The sequence below is a fragment of the Podarcis pityusensis genome, assembly GCF_964106645.2.
Source record: "Podarcis pityusensis genome assembly, chromosome: 7".
NCBI lineage: Eukaryota > Metazoa > Chordata > Lepidosauria > Squamata > Lacertidae > Podarcis > Podarcis pityusensis.
This window is the reverse complement of record NC_138031.1, coordinates 55113999-55139663: the sequence shown is the minus strand read 5'-3', so window position 1 is coordinate 55139663 and position 25665 is coordinate 55113999. Positions and strand designations below refer to the sequence as shown.

The window sequence follows — 25665 nt, the reverse complement described above, 5'->3', positions numbered from 1 at the left end:
ATTGGGGGTAAGGGTCAATACCCATGCAAACTAGACCAGATTGAGGTGCCCATAGCTACTTTTTAAAAATACAGAAATAGATGTGGAGATCCTAAACCTAAGATTCTAACACAAATTAACATGTAGCTTGATGCTTTTTAGCAGGTAAAGATGGCACTACTAATCATGTCTGCATCCTGTCTCATATTAATATTCTTGTATGATTCAATTGAGTTCTTTACATTAATGTTTTTAAATAGTGGGTCAGATTTTGTTAAAACATTCAGTGTGCTTTATGGTTATATTACAGCCAAATCAGAAGTTGTGCCAACTTCTGATTTATTAAGGCATTGTGCCACTTTCCTTTTGCCCACTAAATTGAAAGTTCACAAGACAGGGTTCCAATCGTTTTAAAACAGAAGACAATTGTTTAATTAGTGGAATATTCAGTACTTAATTACAGTAGACAATTAAAGCCAATTAAATTTTGGCAGCCTCTTCACATAAGTGTAAATGGGTCTTTCTGTGATAGATTATGACATGGGAACCCAAGATACAAAATGAAAATACTTCATACATCAGCACTTTGTAATTTGGCAACGAAGTATGACCCCAAAGTTACTAGCCATTGTGAACTGTTTGCCTTAAAACAATGTTTTACTCTTTTCACATATTCTAGTTTTTTAAAAAGTATAGCATATGCATGTATACTTGGAATGAACTTTGGCTGGAATGAAAATTAAGTTGTTCAATAAGTTAAATGTTTCAAATCAGGCTAAGAACTCTGACTGAATTAACAAATGAAGGATTAATAATTCAAGCTTCTCACCACTTTGTGACAATAAGGACTCCAGGAGACATTTCAGTACGTCTATAAACATTTGATTCCATTTGCAGCAGGTGGCAGCACAGAGCCCCTACTCTATTTCAGTCAGTATCACCCATCTGTAACTACTCACAGAAATATATACTGGGCTTCCACTTACACAGGAGAGCTTTTCAAACCCCCTGAAATGTCATCACCTCTTAAGGTTGGGGGTCCAAAGCAGTATTCTGAGAGGTGTGAGACACTGTCACCTCCCCATATGCATGCAGATACATATTGGAGTTTCAATCCTGAACATTTATAATAATGATGAAAGCTGACTTTTAAATTTATTTATTTAATGAGAATGAGCCTTAATATGCAATGTTATGCTGGCTTTGTGTAATTAAAAGCAACGTATACATGAGAAAATGCATTTATACAATATACTGTAAAATCATTTCAAAATGTGCACTGCAACATTTATTACCACATATATCAATCAAAATTAGACACATATGAGACTTACATGTGATACAAAAGGAAAGAATATCACAATGCAGACAATTTTTTTTTAAAAAAAACATTTTTCAGATGAAACAAACCTTATTAATGGAACAGTTTTAAAACAGATAAAAATCAACTAGGTTGACTATTCCACATCTTCTGAACAAAGTCTTTTGCAATTTGATTTTTTTTATACAATCACATGCCCTTGCTTTCACAGCTGTGGAAAAATAAAATACATAATATAACTATGTTGCCATGCTCTTTGCAATTTAGAACTATCATAAAGATATAGTGGCAAAGAGAAAAAAATCTTCAAAAGTTGAGTAAAACAATCAAAATAACAACTAATTAGGCAGGTCCAAGAATGGTGTGTTTCGTACTACCCCTAAGCCAACACTATTTCTAAACATATTCTCACATAGCCATACAATGCTTCACATTGCATAATACATACACAAAAACTGCAGCTTACAAAAAACAAAGAGAGTTTAGGAGTTAAAGCACAGCTAACCCAATTCCAATATAGCTCATGAGCCTCTGAGGGTGAGAGGGCTCATCTGCACCATACTGTAGCCCTCTGGTTTGGCTGCTGTTCCCACATACTGTGGGATAACCAGCCTCACATAAATCTAATTAAAACATGAAGTGATTAATGCCATAGAGTAAGCTCTCCTGTCAGGTTTAGCTAGGCCACTCCTCCTTACATTGGGAGGAGGGTAATCAAACCTTTTGTTCCCCTTCAGTCTACCTGAGAAGCTCAAATTGTGAAGAGGTTTTGAGCTGGTTGCTGCAACTCAGACTACATGGCTCTTACAAACCATTTTTGTGTTCCTATGCCAATAATTTCACCACTGTAACTAATCCAAGTTTTACTGCCTTTGTTTTCTGGCTGATGCATGGAAATGCACATGAAACTGACCTTTGGAGAATTTGTAAGTAAACCATTTTTAAACTTATTGAACGTGGGGTCTTTTTCTAAGCTAGAGGAAGATGGGAACTTTGGAAGGAACTTAGAAAGTCATATTTTAAAGGTCTAATAGCTTATATTTCCATGCTTTACTTTGCTGCATATTTTGTGATTTTAAACTTCTGCTGGGGTTCTCTCACAAAAAATAGTTGCCCCAACCTTGGATCTTGACACCCAGGAATCCTCCTTTTGTATATCTATATTTTCCTTATAACCAACACATATTGCTTTACAAGGACCACACATGTGTTTACTTTTGTTTTGCATTTTGTGTAACATTGCCATTTTGAATATCCTGCCCATGGCTTTGCATAAGCAACCCAGATCCCTCCCTGCCCCCCACCCCGAACCTCTGACCATGAACTTTCCAGTGGAAAGAAGGTAAATTCATATGCTGCACAGGGGGCTTTTTTGTATTTCTGGGCTTTTGCCATATTAGATTTATTTGCACATCTGCGTAGAGATGGGTCTTTGCACTCTAACAAAAGAAAAGTACTAGGAATGCTTGAAAACAAGGAAATACAATTCTTGGCTTGTGGTAAGAAGTGCAAAATAGCTGAGAAGCACCATATAAGTAGAAACCTAGTAGCAAATAAAAAAACCTTATGTGATATTTATTTCATCAATAGCTATGATCATAGGAATGGTTATAATAAAAGAAAGTACAATTTAGTGCTTACATACCAGTTTTTTCTTTCTTTCATCTCTAAATACTTATTCTAGTTTGATAGCTTACTGGTTCTTAGTTTCTTTGGCTTTGAGTAACTGACTTGTTTTTCCTGCCAACATGTTAAAGCATTAAAGCAAATTACATTTACAATTAAGAAAATCAAAATACTTTGAACTGAGTTGCATTCAGCCAAGAGCTACCCTAACAAATGTCATTCCTACCTATTACATATTTTTATGCTGAAATATTGAAGTAATGCGCATACGACATGTGACTAGCAAAACATCTAAGATATCATTCTAAACATTTTGATTAAGTTAAAATCAAAACCAGCCACATTTTTTTAGGCCATGGAACTGAAAGGTTTTACTATAAACAAGTAAATATTTCAGTCAAAATTACCATGTAATGGAGAATCAGAATATGGGACTGGGAAGTATGAATGATATTCTAGAATTAATTAATTTGCTAAAAAAAACCCCACCCCTCTTATAAACATTTCTGAATAAGACCTTGTTCTTAATGTGGTGCTTTCCATTATCTGTTTTATGTATGAGTCAATACGGCAAATTTCCCTCTCCTTGTTCTTGCACTAACATGCCTATAAATACTATTACTAAACCTTTAACTGCTGTCTTTTTCCACTTCTGTTTGATGCAGATGCCAAGTGTGTTTCCATCTTTGACAAAATCTGAACTGAGTTTGTATCTTTGCAATGGGATGACTTGTTTGTCTTAGGTATCTTAAAAAAAACAAAACAATATTATTCCACCATTAATTTACAATCATACATGGTTACAAATGTCCTTGGAAATGGAACTTTAAAAAATACGTATAGTGTGATGTGTCTTATCATTACAATACATTCTGTGGAAAACTTTTAATCTTTTTTCTGTTAATTTTAATTCTTTTTACTTGTTTTTAACTGCTCTTATTGATCATATGAAACCTGGTGGGATAAGTCCCATGATTGGAATGTAATAATGGGGGGATACAATCTATTTCAGAGAAACAGACCAGACAAGAAAGGAGGAGGAGTGGCGTTATATGTCAGGGATGTGTATACCTGTGAAGAGATCCAAGATTTAGAACCTCAAAGCCAAAGTGAGAGCATTTGGGTCAAAATTAAGGGAGAGAAGAATAACAGTGACCTCATTGTGGGAGTTTACTATAGATCCCCAAGCCAAACGGAGGACATAGATGATGCCTTCCTGGAACAGATGGCCAAGCATGCAAAAGGAAGGGAGATAGTAGTAATGGGGGACTTCAATTACCCGGATATTTGTTGGATGTCAAACTCAGCCAAGAGCATAAGGTCAAACAGATTCCTCACTGGCCTTGCAGACAACTTCATTGTCCAGAAAGTGGAAAAAGCAACAATAGGAACAGCCATTTTAGATCTGGTCCTAACCAATGTTGATGACCTGGTTAGTGGGGTAGAAGTGGAAGGATCATTAGGCGCGAGTGATCATGCTCTTCTGAAGTTTACTATACAGCGGAAAGGAGCAGCCAAGCATACTAGGACTCAATTTCTTGACTTTAAGAAAGCCGACTTCATAAAACTTAGGGAAGTGCTGGGTGAGATCCCATGGACAGTAATACTAAAAGGAAAGGGAGTTCATGATGGCTGGGAGTTTGTTAAGAGGGAGATAGTAAAAGCACAACGTCAGGCAATACCAATGAGACGGAAACATGGAAGGTGCCTAAAGAAGCCAGGGTGGCTATCTAAAGAACTTTTAACTGAGTTAAGATTAAAAAAGGATGTGTACAAAAAATGGAAAAGGGGGGAAACCACCAAAGAGGAATTCAAACAAATAGCCAGCACGTGTAGACACAAAGTCAGAAAAGCTAAAGCACAGAATGAACTCAGGCTTGCTAGAGAGGTTAAAAGCAACAAAAAAGGCTTTTATGGGTATGTTCGTAGCAAAAGGAAGAACAAAGAAACAGTGGGGTCACTCAGAGGAGAAGATGGTGAAATGCAAACAGGGGACACAGAAAGGGCTGAACTCCTCAATGCCTTCTTTGCCTCAGTCTTCTCCGATAAAGAAAACAATGCCCGACCTGAAGAATTTGAAGCAAATGATTCAGCAAAGGAAACACAGCCCAGAATAACTAAGGAGATAGTACAAGAATACTTGGCTAGTTTAGATGTATTCAAGTCTCCAGGGCCAGATGAACTGCATCCAAGAGTATTAAAAGAACTGGCAGATGTGATCTCAGAACCACTGGTAGTCATCTTTGAGAATTCCTGGAGAACAGGCGAAGTCCCGGCAGACTGGAGGAGGGCAAATGTTGTCCCTATTTTCAAAAAGGGGAAAAGAAAGGACCCAAATAATTACCGCCCAGTCAGTCTGACATCAATACCAGGGAAGATTCTGGAGCAGATCATTAAGCAAACAGTCTGTGAGCACCTAGAAAGGAATGCTGTGATCACCAATAGTCAGCATGGATTTCTGAAAAATAAGTCATGTCAGACTAACCTGATCTCGTTTTTTGACCGAATTACAAGCCTGGTAGATGAAGGGAACGCAGTGGATGTAGCCTACCTTGATTTCAGCAAGGCATTTGACAAGGTGCCCCATGATATTCTTGTAAAGAAGCTGGTAAAATGCGGTCTTGACTATGCTACCACTCAGTGGATTTGTAACTGGCTGACTGACCGAACCCAAAGGGTGCTCATCAATGGTTCCTCTTCATCCTGGAGAAGAGTGACTAGTGGAGTGCCACAGGGTTCTGTCTTGGGCCCGGTCTCATTCAACATCTTTATTAACGACTTGGATGATGGACTCAAGGGCATCCTGATCAAATTTGCAGATGACACCAAACTGGGAGGGGTGGCTAACACCCCAGAGGACAGGATCACACTTCAAAACGACCTTGACAGATTAGAGAACTGGGCCAAAACAAACAAGATGAATTTTAACAGGGAGAAATGTAAAGTATTGCACTTGGGCAAAAAAAAATGAGAGGCACAAATACAAGATGGGGGACACCTGGCTTGAGAGCAGTACATGTGAAAAGGATCTAGGAGTCTTGGTTGACCACAAACTTGACATGAGCCAACAGTGTGACGCGGCAGCTAAAAAAGCCAATGCAATTCTGGGCTGCATCAATAGGAGTATAGCATCTAGATCAAGGGAAGTAATAGTGCCACTGTATTCTGCTCTGGTCAGACCTCACCTGGAGTACTGTGTCCAGTTCTGGGCACCACAGTTCAAGAAGGACACTGACAAACTGGAACGTGTCCAGAGGAGGGCAACCAAAATGGTCAAAGGCCTGGAAACGATGCCTTATGAGGAACGGCTAAGGGAGCTGGGCATGTTTAGCCTGGAGAAGAGGAGGTTAAGGGGTGATATGATAGCCATGTTCAAATATATAAAAGGATGTCACATAGAGGAGGGCGAAAGGTTGTTTTCTGCTGCTCCAGAGAAGCGGACACGGAGCAATGGATCCAAACTACAAGAAAGAAGATTCCACCTAAACTTTAGGAAGAACTTCCTGACAGTAAGAGCTGTTCGACAGTGGAATTTGCTGCCAAGGAGTGTGGTGGAGTCTCCTTCTTTGGAGGTCTTTAAGCAGAGGCTTGACAACCATATGTCAGGAGTGCTCTGATGGTGTTTCCTGCTTGGCAGGGGGTTGGACTCGATGGCCCTTGTGGTCTCTTCCAACTCTATGATTCTATATTTCTTGTAAACAGCTCCAAGTTTTACTACAAAGTAAGTGGTGCCATATATAAATTTTGTTAAAATAAATAAAAGGAATGAGAAGAAAACTGGAAAGAAAGCAGATGCTTTTGGCAAGGTAGTTTACATATTCAGTGCTAGCCCTGAGTATAAGAAGGTTTTGAACTTTACAGAACTCCACTGAAAGTCTGATCATGCTATTTAATATACATTTTAAATGTACATTTTGTAATACATTTAATTCTCTTTTAAGAGTGTCATGCTAATGTCAAAGACATTATGTGTTGACCTCGCTTTGCCATCTAAGGAAACAAGTAGTCAAAATATACTGGCAATCTATGCGGTACAACCCAATAATACTTACTGAAGTTAATGAAAAAATGTTATTCATTTGTCTGGTAGAAAAAGACCAGCATCAAAATAAATGAAAAGGGTATTCTCACTTACCCTTCAAAAAGCACATAGCGAAAAACTCCTAGGCATTTTCTCATCTAGGCACTGATCAGCTTGAGGCCTTAGTTTTAACCATGCAGTATTAGTATGGTGTTCGAATTATTTTCTAAGGTAGAAGTAGCTAAACTGTGTTGCCCTCCAGATGTTATTGACTCCAGCTCCCATCATCCCAGCAAGCATAGGTAACAGTCAAGGATGATGTGGGTTGTGGTCTAGAAACATCTGGAGGACCACAAGTTCCACATCCTTTTCTAAGGACACATCTGCACAGATTTGTTTTATTTTCTGTTGGGCTCAGCAGCGCTAATTAAGCCCATATGATTCCCACAGGCCATACAGCACGCACACACAGCCTGAGCTAAGCACCTGATATTCAGATAGGGAAGGAAGGTATTTGTAAGAAACTGCTGGCTAAGCCTAAGTCATATACCTGAAATTTGACACAAAATGACCCCCCCTTCTTTCTATGCTGTCTTTGTATGAATCAGCAGTATGAGGAAACTCCTATGCTGAAATGGATTAAATACCTTTATTACTAGGTATACCTGTAGGCAGTTGCCCTGCAGATGATGACTAGAAGTCTTAATGGTATCTTGCTGGGATATTCCTAGTGATTCTTTGTGATCTCCTTGTTTGGCCCTACTGTGTACTGAGCTGCATAAACTGTAAGCATTCATTTTCTCTTCTTCAGCTGAGCTTTGTATTTGATTGTGAAATATTCTGGGATTTCCCTCATCCACATCTGAGTGAGACATGCAGGGATGGGATTTCTTTGACTCGGTGGTCAAGGTATTCTGGCTTGTTCTGAAATTTGAAGGTGTATTCAGATGCTGGTGGACAACTGATACATGATGCACTGCAAGGTCACTAGGTGATTTCAAAGAGGAATTTAGTCTTATGGATTTGAATTTACTTGAATCCCTGTCTAAAACTCCTCCATTAGCTAAAGCATAATTTGCCAAGTGTCCATAATTCTCATTTTTCTCTTTTAATGCAAGTTTACTAGACTTAACATTGGCTTTTCCAGTCTGTATCCGAAGAGCACTTCCGTTTGTAATATTTTTTAATGATGCATCACGTAACAATTTGTTAACTTGATCTGTACTAGGCTTGAATACAGCCAATTTAGCAGCTGTGTTCATTACTTTAGAAGCATTCTGCCTTTTCTTTTCATGGGTGGCCTTTGTGGTCTGCTTATCCAGCTGCAACAGCTTTCCTTTAAAGATGGGTATGATTCTGGTAGAATAATTTCTTAAAGTATTATTTGACGTTTTAAAAGATACTTTTGAGCTTAGCATTCCTGCAGATTCTTCTGAAGTTTTTTCTTGTTTCCTACTATACACTTTTCTCCCTGGCGCCTCAATGTTCTTGTCTTCTGCTAGTAAACTGAGATTAGTAAAAATATCTGTTTTCGGTTGGTTGGCTTTAAGCTCCATCTTGTGGCTATTTTCTATAGCACATGCTGAAGAACTGAGCATGCCCTTTTTTGGAATTACCGGTACTTGAGTCAAAGTTACCTTGCAGTTCCTTTTTCCAGTGAGATTGGCTGGTTTGGAGCTAACTTTCTAAAAACCGAGAAACCACAGAGTAATTTGAAATACATTATGTACCATTAACAGGTTTTGTATACAACAATTTTTGGGGAAAATCTGAATTACTTGGGACGGGAAGTGTGGGCTGCTACTTGAATGAGAACATCGTGCGGATGAAGTAAAAAAACAAGCAAGCATGCAAGGCATCAAAACAAATAAACTACATAGTTTAAGACTGCTGGGTGCCCTGTCATGTTGGGGGAGGGTGCCATATAAATAGCACAATGATTAGTTTCTGAAGTTATTACTAGTTTCTGAAGTTCTTACTAGTTTTCCCACAAATCAGTGGAAAACTGCTCATAATAATCAGAGATCCTAACTAGGAAGACCTGGAATCATTTTAGGCACATAACTATTTGCAGTTATCATGCCAGCAACAAGAGCAACCATCACATCTCTGGTTGTCACAGTAAAAATTATGTGGACTGCTTTGGTTTCCACGTGACTGCTGTGTCTGCTTTAGTTGTTCACCCTCTTACTTCAGCCACTTCATATATTATCCCACTGTTATAAGAGCAGAAAGAGATGGCTTCTATGTGCCACAATGGCAAAAACCAAAGTACAGTAGCTGTCTTCCAAAGTTTCTAAAACTATTCCCAAGATCCATTAACAATACATCCAGGAATTTCAACAGGAATATTTAAATAGCCTTTACCTGTACAGATGATTGGGTAAGATCTTTGGTGGCATATAATGCTTTACTTATCATTTTAACAGGAAGCCCACAAATGTGTGGAATGACAGTCTTCAGATCAGCAGCAAAAGCACTTAGAACACCTTCTAAATCTACTCTAGGAAAGTACTGCACTGGCTGACTTCGTATGCAACTGAAAGGATATCTGAGTTGGTGTTAAGGACTGAAAGAAATTGTTTGAGAAATATACATAGAGAAGTTGTTGCTTCATTCCTTGTGCAATGTGTATGATAAAGACAGGGGGTACAATCTCCTGCACAAGGTCTACTGAAATGAATGGAAGCTGCACACAAGTGCCCCTTTCCAGCTCCTGTTTATTGCAACAAGGCTTTCACTGGGAAATTTTCCTTGATTAAGGCCATGCTATATCTGCACCTTAGCAAGAATTGTGAAGAATGGGATCATTTGGCAGTTAGCGCCACTGGCGCTCAAAAGTGTGTGCAGACTGCAAAAGGGCAAACACATAACTGTTGACAATGACCATTTAAACTTCCATAACAATTGATGTAATTGATGCATCTGTGGTAGCAACTGATGCATCTGTGCTGATTCAGCTTAAAACTGAAATGGAGCACAAATAAAGTGAAGACAATTTGAATCAAGATTTAACAAAACAAAATAAGTTATGTTCATATGTATTTCAGTTATCTAAAGAATAGTGGTTCTAGTTCATGCAGTGCTCTGCAGCTGCTGTGATTCTACATAGAACATTACAGTGCAGCACAAAGAAATCTGTTTTTGAAAAACCCACCCTTTATTTACTTTAAAAAATAAATTTTGGGCCATTATGCTTTTTTCAAGCATGTTTTTACAACTATATAGATTCTGCCTGCTGAAATATCAGAAGCTGGGTAAAATGTTCTAATAGTCGGAATAATACTTCAGTGTCCTTCATACCCCCTTCTCCCTCCCAATGAAGATAAAAATCAGGATAAATGATTCAAAACAAGAAAAAAAAATCTAAATTTGTACAGAATTTAGGTCACAGGATTTAGCTTTTTGGTGTAGAATTTTGATTGTGTGTTTGTGACCATTTAAAAAATGATTTATAACTCAGATGAAATTATGTGTATTCAGAGTGGTGATAACTATTATTTGCACTTAACAAATGCTGAATGGGAAATAGCCTTTTATGTTCTCACTAAAATCAGAGACTTTAAAAGGGCTTATGTTATATTATGTCACTTTCATTTACTATGGAACTACTTGATAATTTTAACTACTGAGCTTGATTATTTTATGAAACTTTGTGTATAGCAGGTTTGGCCCATAATCTTAGGTAGGTGCCAAAAAGGAGAAATAAATTAATACATAAATATAAAGTTTATAAAAGATATGTGAAGAGTTGCTCCCCTATCAGTTTGAAGTAAACGTTGCAATAAATCCCAGGATCCTCCGGAAGAATATAGCCATACTGAAGAAAATATATATACATAAATACAAGGAGGTTAAGAACTTGCTATATAAAATAGTCAACATTGAACAAATTATGTATTTGCACTCACTTACCAGATTTTCCCAGTGAAGCTGCAAATCACTATATGACTGGAATGGAGTATCGGGTGGAATTATGTGGCTAATGCTTATGATCTGACCCATTTTCATGCTGTGCAGAAGTAAGGAAAGAAAACTAAAAAATAATAATTCCATGCCATATAATGAGATAGAAAACATAGTTACTTTCATGACACATATGAATTGTGCTGGATGATCCTACAGTCCACCCACACCAGTGAGTGATTTACAGCATTGTAACTTAACTTGGCTAGTGAAACAATTTGCCTGTTTTACAGGAAGTAGATCAGAAACTGAACTGTCACTCTTTGTTTATAATTTAACAGTAAAATTTTATCTGCTACAAAGCTGTGACATTTTCGCCAGTCTCTCATACAGAAAAAGCTGGTAACGCAAATTTATCTGCAGATATCACTTACAGTTTGATACAGGGAAAACAGATAGAATAAATTTTCCTATGGAAATGTGTAAAGATTAAAAATAGTATGCAATAAAAATAAAAATATAGACTTTGAAAAATTCCTTTTTTAAAAAAATAATGAATATGCCAATTGAATTTGTATGAACACTTATGAAAAGTTGACATTGGTCATGAAATGTTTTTTCTCCTTGAGTAATCAATTTCCAAACTAGTCATAATTACTAATACATATTGCAGGAGATGTGTTGTTCATCTCATTAGCATTTCTTGTTGAAATATAAAAACATACCTTGGCAAAACATAGCACCAGTTACTTAAAATAGAGTATTTTTGAATGATAGCATTATTATCACTGTCAAATTTCTTTAAGATGTTTGCTGAAATATTAAATTCTTCAAGCTGAGAATAGAAAAAAATCAATAAAGTAATTTTTCAAAGTATCTGCAAACATATACGGCAAGTAAGTATTATGCATTAAAATAATTAAGGTACCATAAAAACCTATACAGCATTCATCTACTTATTATGAAATCAAAACTTCATGAGTACATTGGCTTATAACCAACATGGCACTAAGCAACAATCTCACCAGTACAAATATTTCTCTTTGCAGAATGGGACTCCCCATCCTTCACACTCACTAAATCTGTTCTGCAGATTCCCCAACCCTCTGGAGCAGATTTGGAGAAGGTGTAGGGTAAGGAAGGGGAAAGTGTCATAAATAATAAATAAACCCCCAATAGGATGCAGACTTGCAGGCCTAGTTAAAATGCAAGTAGAAAACATTGATTTACTCCTGTACCTCAGGTGGTGGCAGACGTACTGTGAAAACTTCGACACTAATGCAGAGCTGAGTCTCTGATACATTGATGTCCATAACTAAAATAAAATTTGTAATATTCAGATAATTAATAGGCAAAAAGATTGTGCTTAATTTTAAACAAAGTTTCCAACCAACAATTTACACTATAGGAATCTGGCAAATCCAAGAGCTTAAGCATGTAGCAAATAGCCATCCCACCTTCTCTGTGTAGCCCTAGCCTAGCACTTTTCCTGGCAAAAGGGTTGTTTGCAGCAGCTACAGTTGTTAGAGCTATAAGGGAATTTGAACCCATGCTTGAGGAAAACCATAGTGCTTATGGTTCCAGACATGAATTGTTGATCTCCTAAAGGTCACAGAATTAGTAGCAGTAGAGGGGCATTCTAGGTTTTTCCTGGTAGTTTACTTGTGCCTAGTATTGGGGAGTGACATAATATAGGCATTCCTGTCATCACTGCATGTTGACAACTGCCTTTCATGCACACGTTATGTGCAGTCATCTTACTGGCCTCTGATTGCCACTTGACAATGGGAAATATATGCATAATCTGCCTTCATGGTGACTGATATACCAGGCTTTTAAAGATACATGACAGGATTCACCTAATAAAACCCATCAGCAAGGGCTTCAGTGTGCCCAATGGGGCTTTCCCCCCTCCTCAGCCCCCCAAAATTGGCTCAGGGGGGTGTTGAGAGAACCCCCAGTGTGTGGTGGGAGTGAGGAGAGGGATTGTTCCATCTTGCAAGCTGATATGCTTGTGCAGCCTGAACATTTGTAATAGCCTGACATAGCATTCCACCGAAAGATATCTTCATCAGGTTCCAACAAAGCAAACATAGTAGAGGTTCAGCTGGTGATCCTCTGTACCTGCATTTGATGCACAAATTATTCCATTATTTTTCAACCACACTGACATGAGTACACATATCACCAAAATAATTTCAGGTCCTGAGAGGGCAACATATATTTTCTTCAATCAATATTGTACTTACCAACTGCATTTTGCTTTCCCCTTTGTGACAGAAAATCTTTCCCTTAACAAATGGAATTGGTACATATTATAAAACAAATATGCCTGCTGCCTTTATAAAGCCTTTACAAATCAGTATTTTGGAAAGGATCTGGTTTCTCCCATCCAAGGCTGCCTCAAAATAGATTCCTTATGCAGTATGAAGCTTGGGTTCTCAAACATTTCACCCCCAGGGCCCACTTGAGATGACTAGAAGTTACTGAGACCCACAAGACACAGAATGGTGGTGCAGGGACAAAGCCAGAAAGAAAATGGTGCTAAATGGAAGCAGAGTTTGACATAATCCGTTGGCAATGATGGATATCATTTTCCACTGATGTCTAATCCATTTTAGGAAATTCTTTGTCACAGCATTTTCCTTGTGACAAGGAGTTCCATAACTTAGCTTTCCCCAAGCTAAGCACAGACACTTGAGCTGGAGGTACTATGACTCAACATCCCAATTTTAGACAGAATTTGCTGATTCAGAGCGTCTAAATCAGGGGTTGTCAAACCTTTTGGATCAAGGGACACATTTTTTTTATTTTCAGAGAGGGCTGAGGGCACCAGTCACAAAACCTTTTATCTCACTCTTTAATTACCTTCAGCACCTCCTCTGGTCCTTTGGGGGGTGGAAACTATCCTTACCTTTTCTCTGTCTCCTGGCCATCTTTATTTAGCATACAAGGAGTTGGTGCAGGCATTGGTCCCACCAAAAGGCTATGGCATGGCTAGGGAGTGGGGCAGACAATTGAGGAGGCACTGGCTAGACTGTGCAATTGAGCCCCACTGAATGAAAAATTCAGTATCTTGAATGGAGTCATGACAATTCAAAGAAGCTGACAAAGTTGTCTAGGCTTTTCTTACATAGGATTTTATATGGAAGTGAATATGTTTTATTTCTCAGAGTTGTGCTTTATCTTCTTTGAACCTGTAAATGCACAACTGTCATGTCAAATACCATTTGGCAGGAGTTCCGGTAGTGAACAAGCAGTGTGTGGTCTGATGAAATATGAACAAAAATTCTTGTTCTAGTCATGCTATGCAGTTTAGCTCAGTGCTATTCAGTCAGTGTCCCATGGGACCTTTATTCCTTTTTCTCAACTCTCCCAAACTAGTTAGTACTAGGGGAGGTGACTGCCCAGATCAGAAGGAATATGCAAATATGCATGGGTATTATAAGCATTTTCTAAAGTAACACTTAAAATTTCCTTAGGATCACTTGACAAAAGAAGTTCTAAAGCTAGCAAATTGGCAATGTATGCAGAAAAGAGCAAATATATAACACTACATAGGACTGTGATTGTCAAAGGTTCAGAATAAATACCTTGTATCAAGAGATGACCAGCTTGGTTCCAATTAGGAGCAAGTTTGGCTATAAGTGTATAGGACAGGCAGGTTTGAAAGACAGCTGGAACAACTCTCTCTGGCATTGCCATCTAGTGTGATAAACCAAAAAACAATAAAAAATACATGCTTTCTCTTTCAAAATATGCTAATCATAGAGCATACTGACACTATATGAAGTTGATTGATCCATGCAGCGAAGTACATTCCACTCTGTCTAGCCGCAGCTCTTCTTTACCAAAGGGCCAAATTAAATGGGGTGACCAACAATTGCAATTGGCAGTTGTGGGACAATTTTCTGTTTGGTAAAACAGATGGTTTGAAGGGCAGGATACAGGACCACAGTGTGGGGAGAGAAGAGATGTAATCCACTGCCTCTGCCATGGTTTTTATCTTGATTGTCTCCACCAGGGAGGGAGGAGCTGTTATTTGCAGGAGGGAAGCTGCCATTGGCACTCTCTTGGGGTGGATAACAGCTGGGCAGGTGACCCATGGTGGGGACAAAGGGTAAAATCTTATCTCCCACAATGTTGGTTCCAATCTGAGTTGTTATCTACTAAACAAAAAAACAATCATTCAGTTCCCAGTGATGTGATTGAAATATCTAGTTTTGCCTTTGAAAGTGCTAACACAGCTTCCCAGTGTGCAGTAAATTACACAAGTTATTTTTCTTGGTTCAACATAATGTAGCAGTGTTGTATACTATTACAATTGTATAACATCTGTGCTAAAAAATGAAGTGAAAATGTAAGCTCTGTACTGAGGTACAGTCCTTCAATAGCCATCAATTTTCATGTTTTCTAATTTTCCTGGTTGGAGAGGAACGGTGGGAGAAACCAGCTGGGGAACCACCAAGGGAAGAAGACTCAGAGCCCAGAGAGTGGTGGTGGGACAATGATGAGTGGTCAGAGGGAGAAGACTGGGAAAGGGAGGTATTGGAAGCTGAGGAGGTAACAGGCCTTAGTGAGCTGGGAAAGTGTGTAACAGAGAGAAGTTCCGAATCAGAGGCAGAAGCTGAAGCAGGAGGTGGAAGGAGAGAGGCCAAGAGGCAGAGATGAGTCAGGCTGGTGAAGTGTCATGGGTGTCTCCTCCTGCTGCTGCAGCAAGCTCCCCTCCCTCTTGTCTCCCTGAACCAAAGGCAGGAAAAGGGTGGAAGAGCGATTGGCGATGCACAAGTCACAGTCTCCAATTGCTTGGAAAACAAACCCTGGAGAAAAGGGGACTTAGACAGCTGTAGAAAGGCAGGGACCTTCCATATCAGCAACTGATTCATGGGAACAAGAGATAAGTTGCTGTGCCCGCTAGGCCTAACACTTCTGTGTCAATTGCGTTTTTGCTAGTAGTGTTACCGGAAAAATCCGAGGGCTCCCTTGGACAAAAACAAAGACACCAACCAGGATAATTTGGAGCAAAACAGCAGCCTGTAGGCTTGGCCTTTATTGAACTGTTGCAACAGGGTGTTCCCCTCACTTGCAGGAGAGAGGAAAGACACAGAAAGATGGTGTGCAAGACCTTATAAAAACTTTTGAAATTCCCATCCTCTAGGTCAAGCCCACCCCCAGAAACATCATGCATACATTACAGAAAGGAGGGGTTGACATCATGCATACATTACAGAAAGGAGGGGTTGAGGGAGGAGTTGTGGTGGTAACCTGAGTGTCCTGTCACCTGGCTGGTTCCTCCTTTCCCCTGCCCATGAGTCACTTCCAGGAGACAAAGGGGAGTTGGCAGTTTCCTGCCCCCAGAGGGAAGATCTGATCATTGTCCTTTGTTTCAGTCCATGCTGAATCCACTCCCATATGCAAGTTCTTTGTGATCTTGATGGTCTTCTGTCTAGGACCATCAGGGTTGGCATAGCAACTGGGCAGGGCTCCTGTGGATGTGCTGGGATGGTGAAGGGATTATGGCTGACCAGAACCAAGCCACCCCCCTTTGATAGTCCTTGTCATATGGAGTAAAATAAAAATGGAACAGTGCAAATCCGATGTATGGTTGATTTTTCTATGAATTTATAACAGAAGTGTGGCATATGTAGTGTGTGAGTGTGAGTGTGTGAAGTTTGTACAAACTGAATGATTGGGGTGGGGGGTTCCTGCTACAGTAGAGATAGCTCCAACTTTCACCGTGTGATTTACCGCTGGCTCACTCCTGAAATTTGCCCTTTTCCTTTTCACTTTTCCTACAGAAAATTAGTTCTGTATTGATAGATAGCAGGTCAGGGGACAGAAACCTACAAAAACAGTTTTTCTGTTGATTTATACTAATAGCAAATTCATTATCCAAGTGTGGATTCTTATACAGCCTTAACAAGCTTAACAATTCTTAACAAGCTTGTGTGAACTGGTGAGGCACTGAACTGGTGATTAAAAAAATAATCAACTTGTGTTACTACAGGTAGTCCTAGGTATACTGCCACCAGCCACTGGACTGGACTGGGCATTATAAAGAAAACTTTTCAAACTTTTCAGAGAGCTAGGTTTTATGTGAGGTATATACATTTAGCAAATAAACAAAACAAATAAGTATATGCAATTGCTAAACAATGTAACCAGGCTTAGAAAAAACTTTTATTACTTACTATAGATCTGTTTTTCTCTATATAAGCTTGAAATTTTCCTGACTTATAGAAGAGTATCTAAAACAAGCAAAACAAACAAATATATCACAGATAGATATTGTTTGGATACATTTAATGAAGATAATCTTACATTTTTTGAGAAAAATGCAATTGGTCTCACTCCCATATGTAGAAATGTTGAAATTTTCTCTAAATGACAAAAATCACTACAAAGAAACTATGTTACTTGGTTTGTTCATGACAGTTGTTTGTCTTTAGAATCTTTCTAAACTCATGTATTTAAGGGAAAGAGAAAATGGGAAGGCACTATGTTTAGTCCCCTTGTGACTTCAGGATAAGACCTTTCCAGAGGGTGGCTGATAAAGGCAACTGTCAAATGCTACGGTTGTATAACAAGCTTCTATGGACTGGAAAGTAATAGTCTAATCTTAAGATCAAGGTATCAATCACATGAATTCTGCTAACAATCTTTATCTTTGTAAGCATGTACATTTGCAGCCCTGCTAAGGAGCCTCATCACTGGCTTGTTCTCTGGTATAATATGAGATAGAAAGAATAGGGGGTTAATGTCACATATTTAGGGATTTAGGGGAGTGCTACTGGTTCAGTCACTTTGGGTGCAGCGCTTGGGGTTGTTGCAACTATGATATAGAGTGAAAGGTGAGGGGGGTGGTTTGCTGAATTTTGGCATCACACAGGATGCTGTTGAAATTTGAGACCCCCAGGCCTGCCACTGAATGTCTCCCAGTTTTTCCTCCTTGTTCTTGGCCTCCAACCTAATCAACCGTTGTAGCCAGAATGTTTGATCCTCAGACATATGATCAACATTTAAATTAAAGATGGGAGGCCTCTCATGCTTTCTGTGGTTGCCTGGAGTCCTATAAGACTTTGGGGTCTTTAGGGAAGAGCCAGGTCATTCCAATTGCCAGGGCAACCAGGCCTCTATACTTTTCTGCTTGTACAGCCTCACCAGTTCACTGTTGCTTGGCAACTTGGTTTCAGTTCTCCAGATCCTGGATGGGGAGTGGCAGTTTATTCCCTGGGGAAATCTTGTCCTGGAAAACCCTGACTTCATAAGCTCAGACATAAGTGTGTGCAATATCTTGTCCAGGGGATCTTGGACCATCTATACTCTGAATTTATATATAAGTTACCAGAAATATTATTACTGACCGTCATAACCACTGAAATTTGATTCAATGTTCCAGGAACAGGTGAAGAAAGCACATCTTGATGCAGATGCAAGAGTTGCCTAGGTAAAGCATTCAAAACTTGTCACTAACCTCCACAATTCCATAATAGTAAATCTATAACCCAAAGTACACTGCACTCTACAATTTTTTTTCTTTTAGTCAACATTCTTTAAGATGTTGCTTCACAGTCATCTAAGTGTCCTCAGAATAACTGGCCATTAACTATGTATATTCTTTAATTCCATGTATCTTACCATAGATATTACTCATGGAAGTGAAGCACAGTTGATCAATTAGCAGAAAACAAAAATCCTAGCAAATGCAATTTCATATGTATGGATGCAATATCCATTTCTATATGTAAATTCTACTGGCCCATTCTTAAGACCTGATGTGCCAGCAAGCACAGGTCCACGTAGTCTGAGGCTAGGCTACAATTTTTAGAGGGAGACTAAGTCAGAGGTCCTTTACTTTTGAAATCATTTGAAGTGAGGCATATTGTGATAGTTCCATAGTAACATCAAGTTTTGTAATGTTGTAACAAAATCTTTATTGAGTCTTAAATATTTAATAATGTGTATTCATTATTGACTGGGTGCCTAAAACTGGCTTTAGTCAGAGGCAGCAAGTGTTTTATACACTCAGCTTCTTATCATTTTGGCATTTATTAGTGTACAAAGCATCTGAATTGTGAAGAAAGAATATCAGAACTTGAGCTACAGCAACTCTCTCACAGTCACAACAGAGTGTTCCTTGGCTCAGCAAGCTGCAATAGGATTGTTGGACCCTTTGCAGATAGTTTCAGTGCCTGTGATCTAACCATGATAAGCAACCTATATGTAAAAACATCAATGCATGCTTTCCCCCCAGCATCATCATTCCCCCTTCCGCCATGTGTCCACTATGAACTTCATTAGGATAGCAAAGGTGCAAAAAATACAATAAACAAATTTCCTTTACCTGCACATCTTCCTTTGTGCTGTTCTAATTTCTGTTGCTGCGAACTGAGAATTCAGTGTAACCTTCACGGCACAGAGTTTTCGCAGCTCAGGCAGACTGATGAAAAACAAAGACTGGCACGTAACGTCATTCATATTGCTTTGCTAGCTACAAGAACTGAGTAATCTCTGACCTATAACAAAGTGGAGGGTGGGAAATGATTATCAGAAAGGGTACATATAAATAAAGGCAAATTAATATAAGAAAGAGGGGGTAGGTGAGAAGAAGTTAGGTTTTTCAGTAGCACGTTACTGGGGGAGGATTACTGTACTGCATTATACAGGGAGCTGCCTCTGAAGACAGTATGGAAACTTATGCTGGTGCAGAATTCGCCGACCAGGTTGATCACCAGGGCAAAACAGTTTGAGCCTATCACACCAATACTGGCTCGACTGCACTGGCTGCCATTTAGTTTCGGGCCCAATTCAAAGTACTGGTTTTGACTATAAAGCCTTAAATGGTTCAGGATAGCAATACCTCAAGGATCACCTTTCCCCATATGAACTGACACAGACCCTGTGATGATCATTTGAGGCCCTTCTTCGTGTGCTGCCTTTTCTGTGGTAGTTCTCTATTTGTGCAATGCTCTCAGCAGGAAGGCTCATCTGACACCTTCATTACATAGCTTTAGGCACCAGGCCTTTGGCTGATTAAACATTCTATGGTCTTTGAAATGTGTGTGTGTGATTGGTTTTTGTTCTCATTTTGTATTTTTATGTTTTAATCTTTGGATGGAGGGCAGTATACAAATTTAATAAATTATCATGATAAATAATAAAATAATGGCATATGGGACTTCTGACTATAGAGCATGGCACATAGTAGAACAGAAAGCAGTTTTGTGAACATCAGTAGTGGCTTCTTTATTGTCATATCAAACAGAGCCAGAAGCAGCACACAAGCTGCTTTTCAGCCCAACTTTTCATTCACCAAACATCATTCTGAAAACTGAATACCCAAATATATGACCAAATAACCCTCAAAATTTAAGTAATTGTATATCACTGGTATTATTTGGTTATGCATTCAAGCTGATTGTAGTGATGACCAGTAAGAGATTAGAACTTGGATTTACTGAGGTGAGTTGATTGTACAGAAAAAAGGAGCTTTGTGTAGTTTAAACTAAATTCAAATTGTTTCCTAAAAACAACTGCCTAGGTACATATTTCTACCTAAAAAACTAATGTGGGAGCGCATCAGAAGTCTGAAGGAAAGCTTTCTCTTGAGGCTGGGGTAGGGAAGACTGTTGAAAATCCCTCATCCTTATTTTACTGTTGACAGTTATGCTGTTACGACATGACGACACTAGTAGTTCTACTTTTCTTGCAGTTCTTCCCTTACTTTCCCCCCTTCAGGCCTAACGTTAGCAGAAAGATGAAAAACTTGAAAAACGGGAACTAAATCATGCAACCTTTCTCTTACAGAAGTTGATTTTGGGGCAATCTGTTTATTCCTATATTACTTATTCACAATATCCAGTGGTGGTTATTATATGTGAATGGACAATCACAGATATTCCGTAATCCTACCAATAGGCATGACCAATGGCGTGGTGACTCAAGACACAGCCTTCTTGGTGGCAGCACCTTGACTGAGGAAATACAATGGGCATTGAGGCTGTTAAGTTTCAGATGTTAACTACAAACACTTTTGCTCACTTGGGCTTTAGGGATGATTTTTCCCCTCAGTTTTTAACAATGTTGCTATTGCGCTGTTGTATAATGTTATGTTTAAAGCTGCACAGCTTGTAATTATTGTGTTCAGCTGGTGTGCTTATTATCACATGGTTCCCTGCCCCATCAAGAGGAAGGGTGGCATATAAATAAAATGGTAATAATATATTCAGCGTTACTCAGTTGTGTCCATTCACACATTCAGCTGCCTGTCACAAAGTGCAGAGAAATCGAGGGATTCAGGTGTGTGTGTGAAGCAGGCCCCTGTGGCTTATGGATACCTATTGCTGTATATGTGCCACATTCCTGTTGCAAACCACCATTTGCCCAGAAAGTCTAGTTTGGCTCTGATGGTCGAGTTGTGAAGAGTTTTGCAGGGCAGCCTTTGAATCTGTTCCAAAGATCTGAGCGTCCTGAGGTGGATCTCTCCTCTTACTGGGAGGGCTACCTCGAAAGGCAGCGGGGAAGCAATCGTGAGGGCAAGAGCCCCAGTGAGAAGCCGAGCATAGAAGCCACCTAGCAAGAAAAGCGCGGGAAACGTGAGGGGGGGGGGGAACGTTACACAGGCAGCGTCCCCTGGAAGCGCCCTCTGTGAGGGGAGCAATCACGATGACAGAAAGTTGGAGAAAATGGACTCATGAGGGAGGAAAGGGCGCGGTTTGGAGAAGGAACACGATATATAGGGGAGTCGGTCGCCTCTTCGACTTTTCTGCTGAGAAACCGGCTCCCCGCCTCCTCTTCACAAGCTTCTCAACTTTCCCCTCGCAACTCTCCCGCGGGGCTTAAGAGGGAGATAGTGTGAGGGGGAAAATGACTAACTACTTTTTTGGGGGGGGGGATGGCATGCGGAACAAGCCCCCGCTTCTTGCAAGGCAGTATTGGTCGTGGCGACGTTCCCCGCGTCCAAAGTTCAGGAGAGGCGCCCGATTCCGCAAAGGGCAACCTTTAGTCCTGGAAGGAGGCGGCGTCGGAATGAGGAACAAGCAGCCCAGGAGCAATGCGACTTCTCATCTCCTGCAGATAATCTATGCTGTAACATTCACGGGGCCTGCCTGTCAGGAAGCACAAGTAGTGTTCTCCTTGAATCGAGGACCCTTTCCTTATCTCTCTCTCTCTCTGTGTGTGTGAAGGTCTTCGCAATTGGTTAAAAAAATAATAATACATTCCTTTTTACTGAGCCTCAGATCACATACAGTGCTGGACTTTCAAAGTTCCCTGAGTTCCCTGCTATACTGTGGTGCAATTTTGAGAAGGTTTATTTTGAACAAAGCCCCATTAGCTTATTTCTGCTAGCTCCAGCGGGTGATTTCCTTAATGACCATGGCAGAGAATCGTAACAAGAATTCTTGCTTGGATCCCAGAAAACTGCACTGTGTATGTATAGAATCCTAGAATTTGTCGAGTTGGAAGGGATCGCAAGGGTCAATCTAGTTCAACCTCCTGCAATGCAGGAATCTAATCTAAAGCATCCATGTAGAAGTGTACAAGATGACATATTACTCCTAAAATATTATGGACAATATATTTTTCTGTCTCAAGGGGATGGGGACTCAGCATTACGGCCACCCAAATTTTAGGAACAACTGGCATTTTGTAATGTGTGAACGCTATAGTAAGCATATAGATCTCTGCGTATTTTAGAAAATCATCTTTCTTTTGGTTTTTCAGCCAAACTTGTTTTTGGTTTTTAAACTAAACACCTGAATGTTTTAGACAGCAATCATATACTGTATCCACTCAACTGGGAATAAGCCCCTTTGAAAACAGTAGACCTTTATAGCATTATACTGTTACTGAAGCAGTTTTTAATCCAAAGGAACTTTGTTAGAGACTAATGGAGTTCACATCAGATTTCATACCTGCTCAATTGTGAAATATTTAACAGTTTTGAACTGACATAGTCTTGAATAGGTAAATAAGGCTCTAGAATAGAAAAACTGCCAAGAATCTTGCAGCACATTAAAAACAAATGACTACGATATATAAAGTTAGAAACCTTTATAAACTGCAATTTAATTCAATTGCAACTGCTGAAACAGTGCTAGTGAGCAATCTTATGTACAAGAAGCTGGTGTAAAGCAGACCCGTGTAAATTAAGCTGATGTAAATTTATACAAGATTCAAACTCTGCAGCAGCAGGGGTGCTACTGTCTAAAGCCAACCTAAGTCTGGCTGAGGGAAAACAAGTCTTTAAAATAGTGTTTGAGTTACACCATTGTTTCCTAAGTGGACTTAATACTGTACATATGTATCTAATGAGAGGGACGCGGGTGGCGCTGTGGGTAAAACCTCAGCACCTAGGACTTGCCGATTGTATGGTCGGCGGTTCGAATCCCCGCGGCGGGTGAGCTCCCGTCGTTCGGTCCCAGCTCCTGCCCATCTAGCAGTTGGAAATCACCCCTAAGTGCAAGTAGATAAATAGCTACCACTCCAGCGGAAAGGTAAATGGCGTTTCCGTGTGCTGTGCTGGTGCTGGCTCGCCAGAGCAGCTTCGTCATGCTGGCCACTTGACCCGGAAGTGTCTCTGGACAGCGCTGGCCCCCAGCCTCTTAAGCGAGATGGGCGCGCTACCCCAGAGTCAGACACGACTGGCCCGTACGGGCAAGGGTACCTTTACCTTTATCTATTGAGAACATAGATTCTCAGGCTTAATACCCTAGGGCAGGGGTCTGCAACCTTTAAGACAAAAAGAGCCACTTGGACCCGTTTCCGAAGGAAAAAAACCTGGGAGCCGCAAAACTCGTCATGATAAAAATAACTTTTTTGTCACTTTTTAAAAATTATTTCTTTGTTTGACCCCTCAGAATTCTCCTCATAGAAATAAACGTTAAATTAACAAGTTACCTTTTTTTTTGTGTGTGTGTTCTTCACTCCCCTTCAAAACAGTGACCAGCGTACATGCCCCTTTCAATGCAGTGACCAGCGTACATGCCCCTTACATTGCAGCGGGCGGGCGGGAAGGTGACGTCGGGACGGTGCGTGACTAACGCAAGCACTGCTCCCATGCGACGTCACAGCCAGTACAGCGCCCGCCATAGTGGGGAGTGTCGGGGCGCACAATGCGCCTCCTCCCCTCGCTAGTATCCGCCCCGGAGCTGTGGCAAAGGTGTAAAAGAGCCACATGCGGCTCCGGAGCCGCGGATTGCAGACCCCTGCCCTAGGGCATTCAACCACTTCAGATGGTTGCATATTAATGAGGCCCACTAGTTACAAAATGTGGTACTGGGACTGAGCCAGTCAATATGGTGGCAGTTGGAGATAAAATCTGGCATTATATGCTGGCACTTACTTACACTACTGTCAACTGATACCTAATACATCTTTGGAAATTGGTAAATTCTTTGCCATAGTCTTTTTTTTTTTTGTAGCAAGGAGTTCCATAGCCCAGCTTTTTTCAGACTAAGTGCAAACATTTGCTGTGAGGTATTGTGACTCTCCAATTTAGGAAGAATTTGCTCATCCAGAGGCTCTAAATGGATTCTTTTATATTATCTCTTCCTACCTCCACATACCTCTCGGTGTATTTTTTTTTTAAAAACCCAAATGTCTGGTAATTTATTCTCCCGTTCTCCAATTTGTACCCTATTCTCCCTGCTCCCCAAATCCCACTCTGCAAGTTTCTTTCATCCCTCCTCCCTGGTCCTTTTCACTTCTTTCTCCTATAACAGCTTTCCTCTTTTATCCCTTTCCTTTCTATTCCCACTTTGTTTGTTCATAATAAATATGAACTTCTTATCTCATTTTCTAATTTCCTTCAACATCTCTTCTGGCCCTTTCCCCTCAGAGGAATCACTTCCTTCCCTTCTTTGTCTCCCTCTACTCAGCATGTTCTTCTTTGGCGATCACTTGTAGCCAAGTAAGATTGTCTTCCATAAACGTAAAGTGTTGCTGGTACTGGCATCAATCCAACCAAAAGGCTATGCCATGGTTAGGGGCAGGGCAGTCTGTGGCACTGTGGCCCACCTGAAAGTGGCCCAAGGTGGGTTCCTGGCTGGCTCACTGTTTGAGAAACAGTGATGTAGAGAATCCATATCTTGCAACTCCATAAGGTGTCCAAAGCAGATAACAACTCAACCGCTTCTTACAGGTGCCACATAATACCGGTTCTGCATTTCAAATAATTCAATCTTTTATTGTTGCAGCAGCTGCACTTGCCTACTGACATCTGGTAGGCACCTCACTGTACTCTTTTAGGCAGTTGCTAAAAGCATTTCAGTTTCAGGAAGCCTGCCCTGGTGTTGATGAGAGTTTGAATCTATTTATTTTCATTCTGTTTGATTCTTCTTTTAATGTTAATGTTTCTTGTTGATGTTATTATTTTGTTTTATCTGTTTTATAAACTGCTTTGAGGGTTGCTTTTACAATCAAGCGTAACAATTTGCTGGGCGAAAGATACCTGCATTGCAGGAGGTTGAACTAGATGACCCTCTTGGTCCCTTCTTACTTTAAAATTCTATGATAATTTGTATGAAATAAAATAAATTAAACAAAAAAGCAACACGGTAATAAGAAACACGTTTTGTAAGATGCTAAGGGGCTCCTTTTTGTTTTTGTTACATAATTTTTTTGTTTATTGGTTTTTTGTTGTTGTTTGTTATATAAGGCTGAAATCCAGGTAGCAACAGTCTAGTCTTCATTTCGCAGCATTGCGTGACTGGCTCTACTTCCCTATGTCAGCGTGAATGTTGTGCTTTAGTTTCCACCTTCCGAGCTCTCTTTTTCTATCAGAAAAGAAAGCCGCCGCCTTGAGTTCTTG

At 39.9% G+C, this 25665-nt stretch overlaps 1 protein-coding gene across 7 annotated transcripts; it reads right to left on the bottom strand.

Annotated features, from left to right (window-relative positions):
* Positions 1-384: 384 nt before the first annotated feature.
* LOC308481611 (uncharacterized protein C18orf63) lies at positions 385-23159 on the bottom strand. 7 transcript variants are annotated; one of them, XM_081014187.1, is made up of 15 exons: positions 21853-23159; positions 19198-19369; positions 18218-18296; positions 17045-17101; positions 14447-14558; positions 13103-13144; positions 12092-12168; positions 11579-11688; positions 10863-10959; positions 10691-10767; positions 9315-9498; positions 7595-8632; positions 3554-3673; positions 2946-3040; positions 385-1511 (listed from the first exon to the last, which is right to left on the bottom strand). In XM_081014187.1, exons 2-14 carry the CDS (start codon positions 19329-19331, stop codon positions 2981-2983), a joined length of 2187 nt encoding a protein of 728 aa, XP_080870313.1. In that variant the 5' UTR covers positions 19332-19369; positions 21853-23159; the 3' UTR covers positions 385-1511; positions 2946-2980. The 7 variants fall into 7 exon arrangements, with proteins under 7 accessions (XP_080870313.1, XP_080870309.1, XP_080870310.1 ...); XM_081014183.1 differs by lacking the exon at positions 21853-23159 and adding an exon at positions 20409-21803; XM_081014184.1 differs by lacking the exon at positions 21853-23159 and adding an exon at positions 20895-21803.
* Between the last annotated feature and the right edge of the window lie 2506 nt (positions 23160-25665).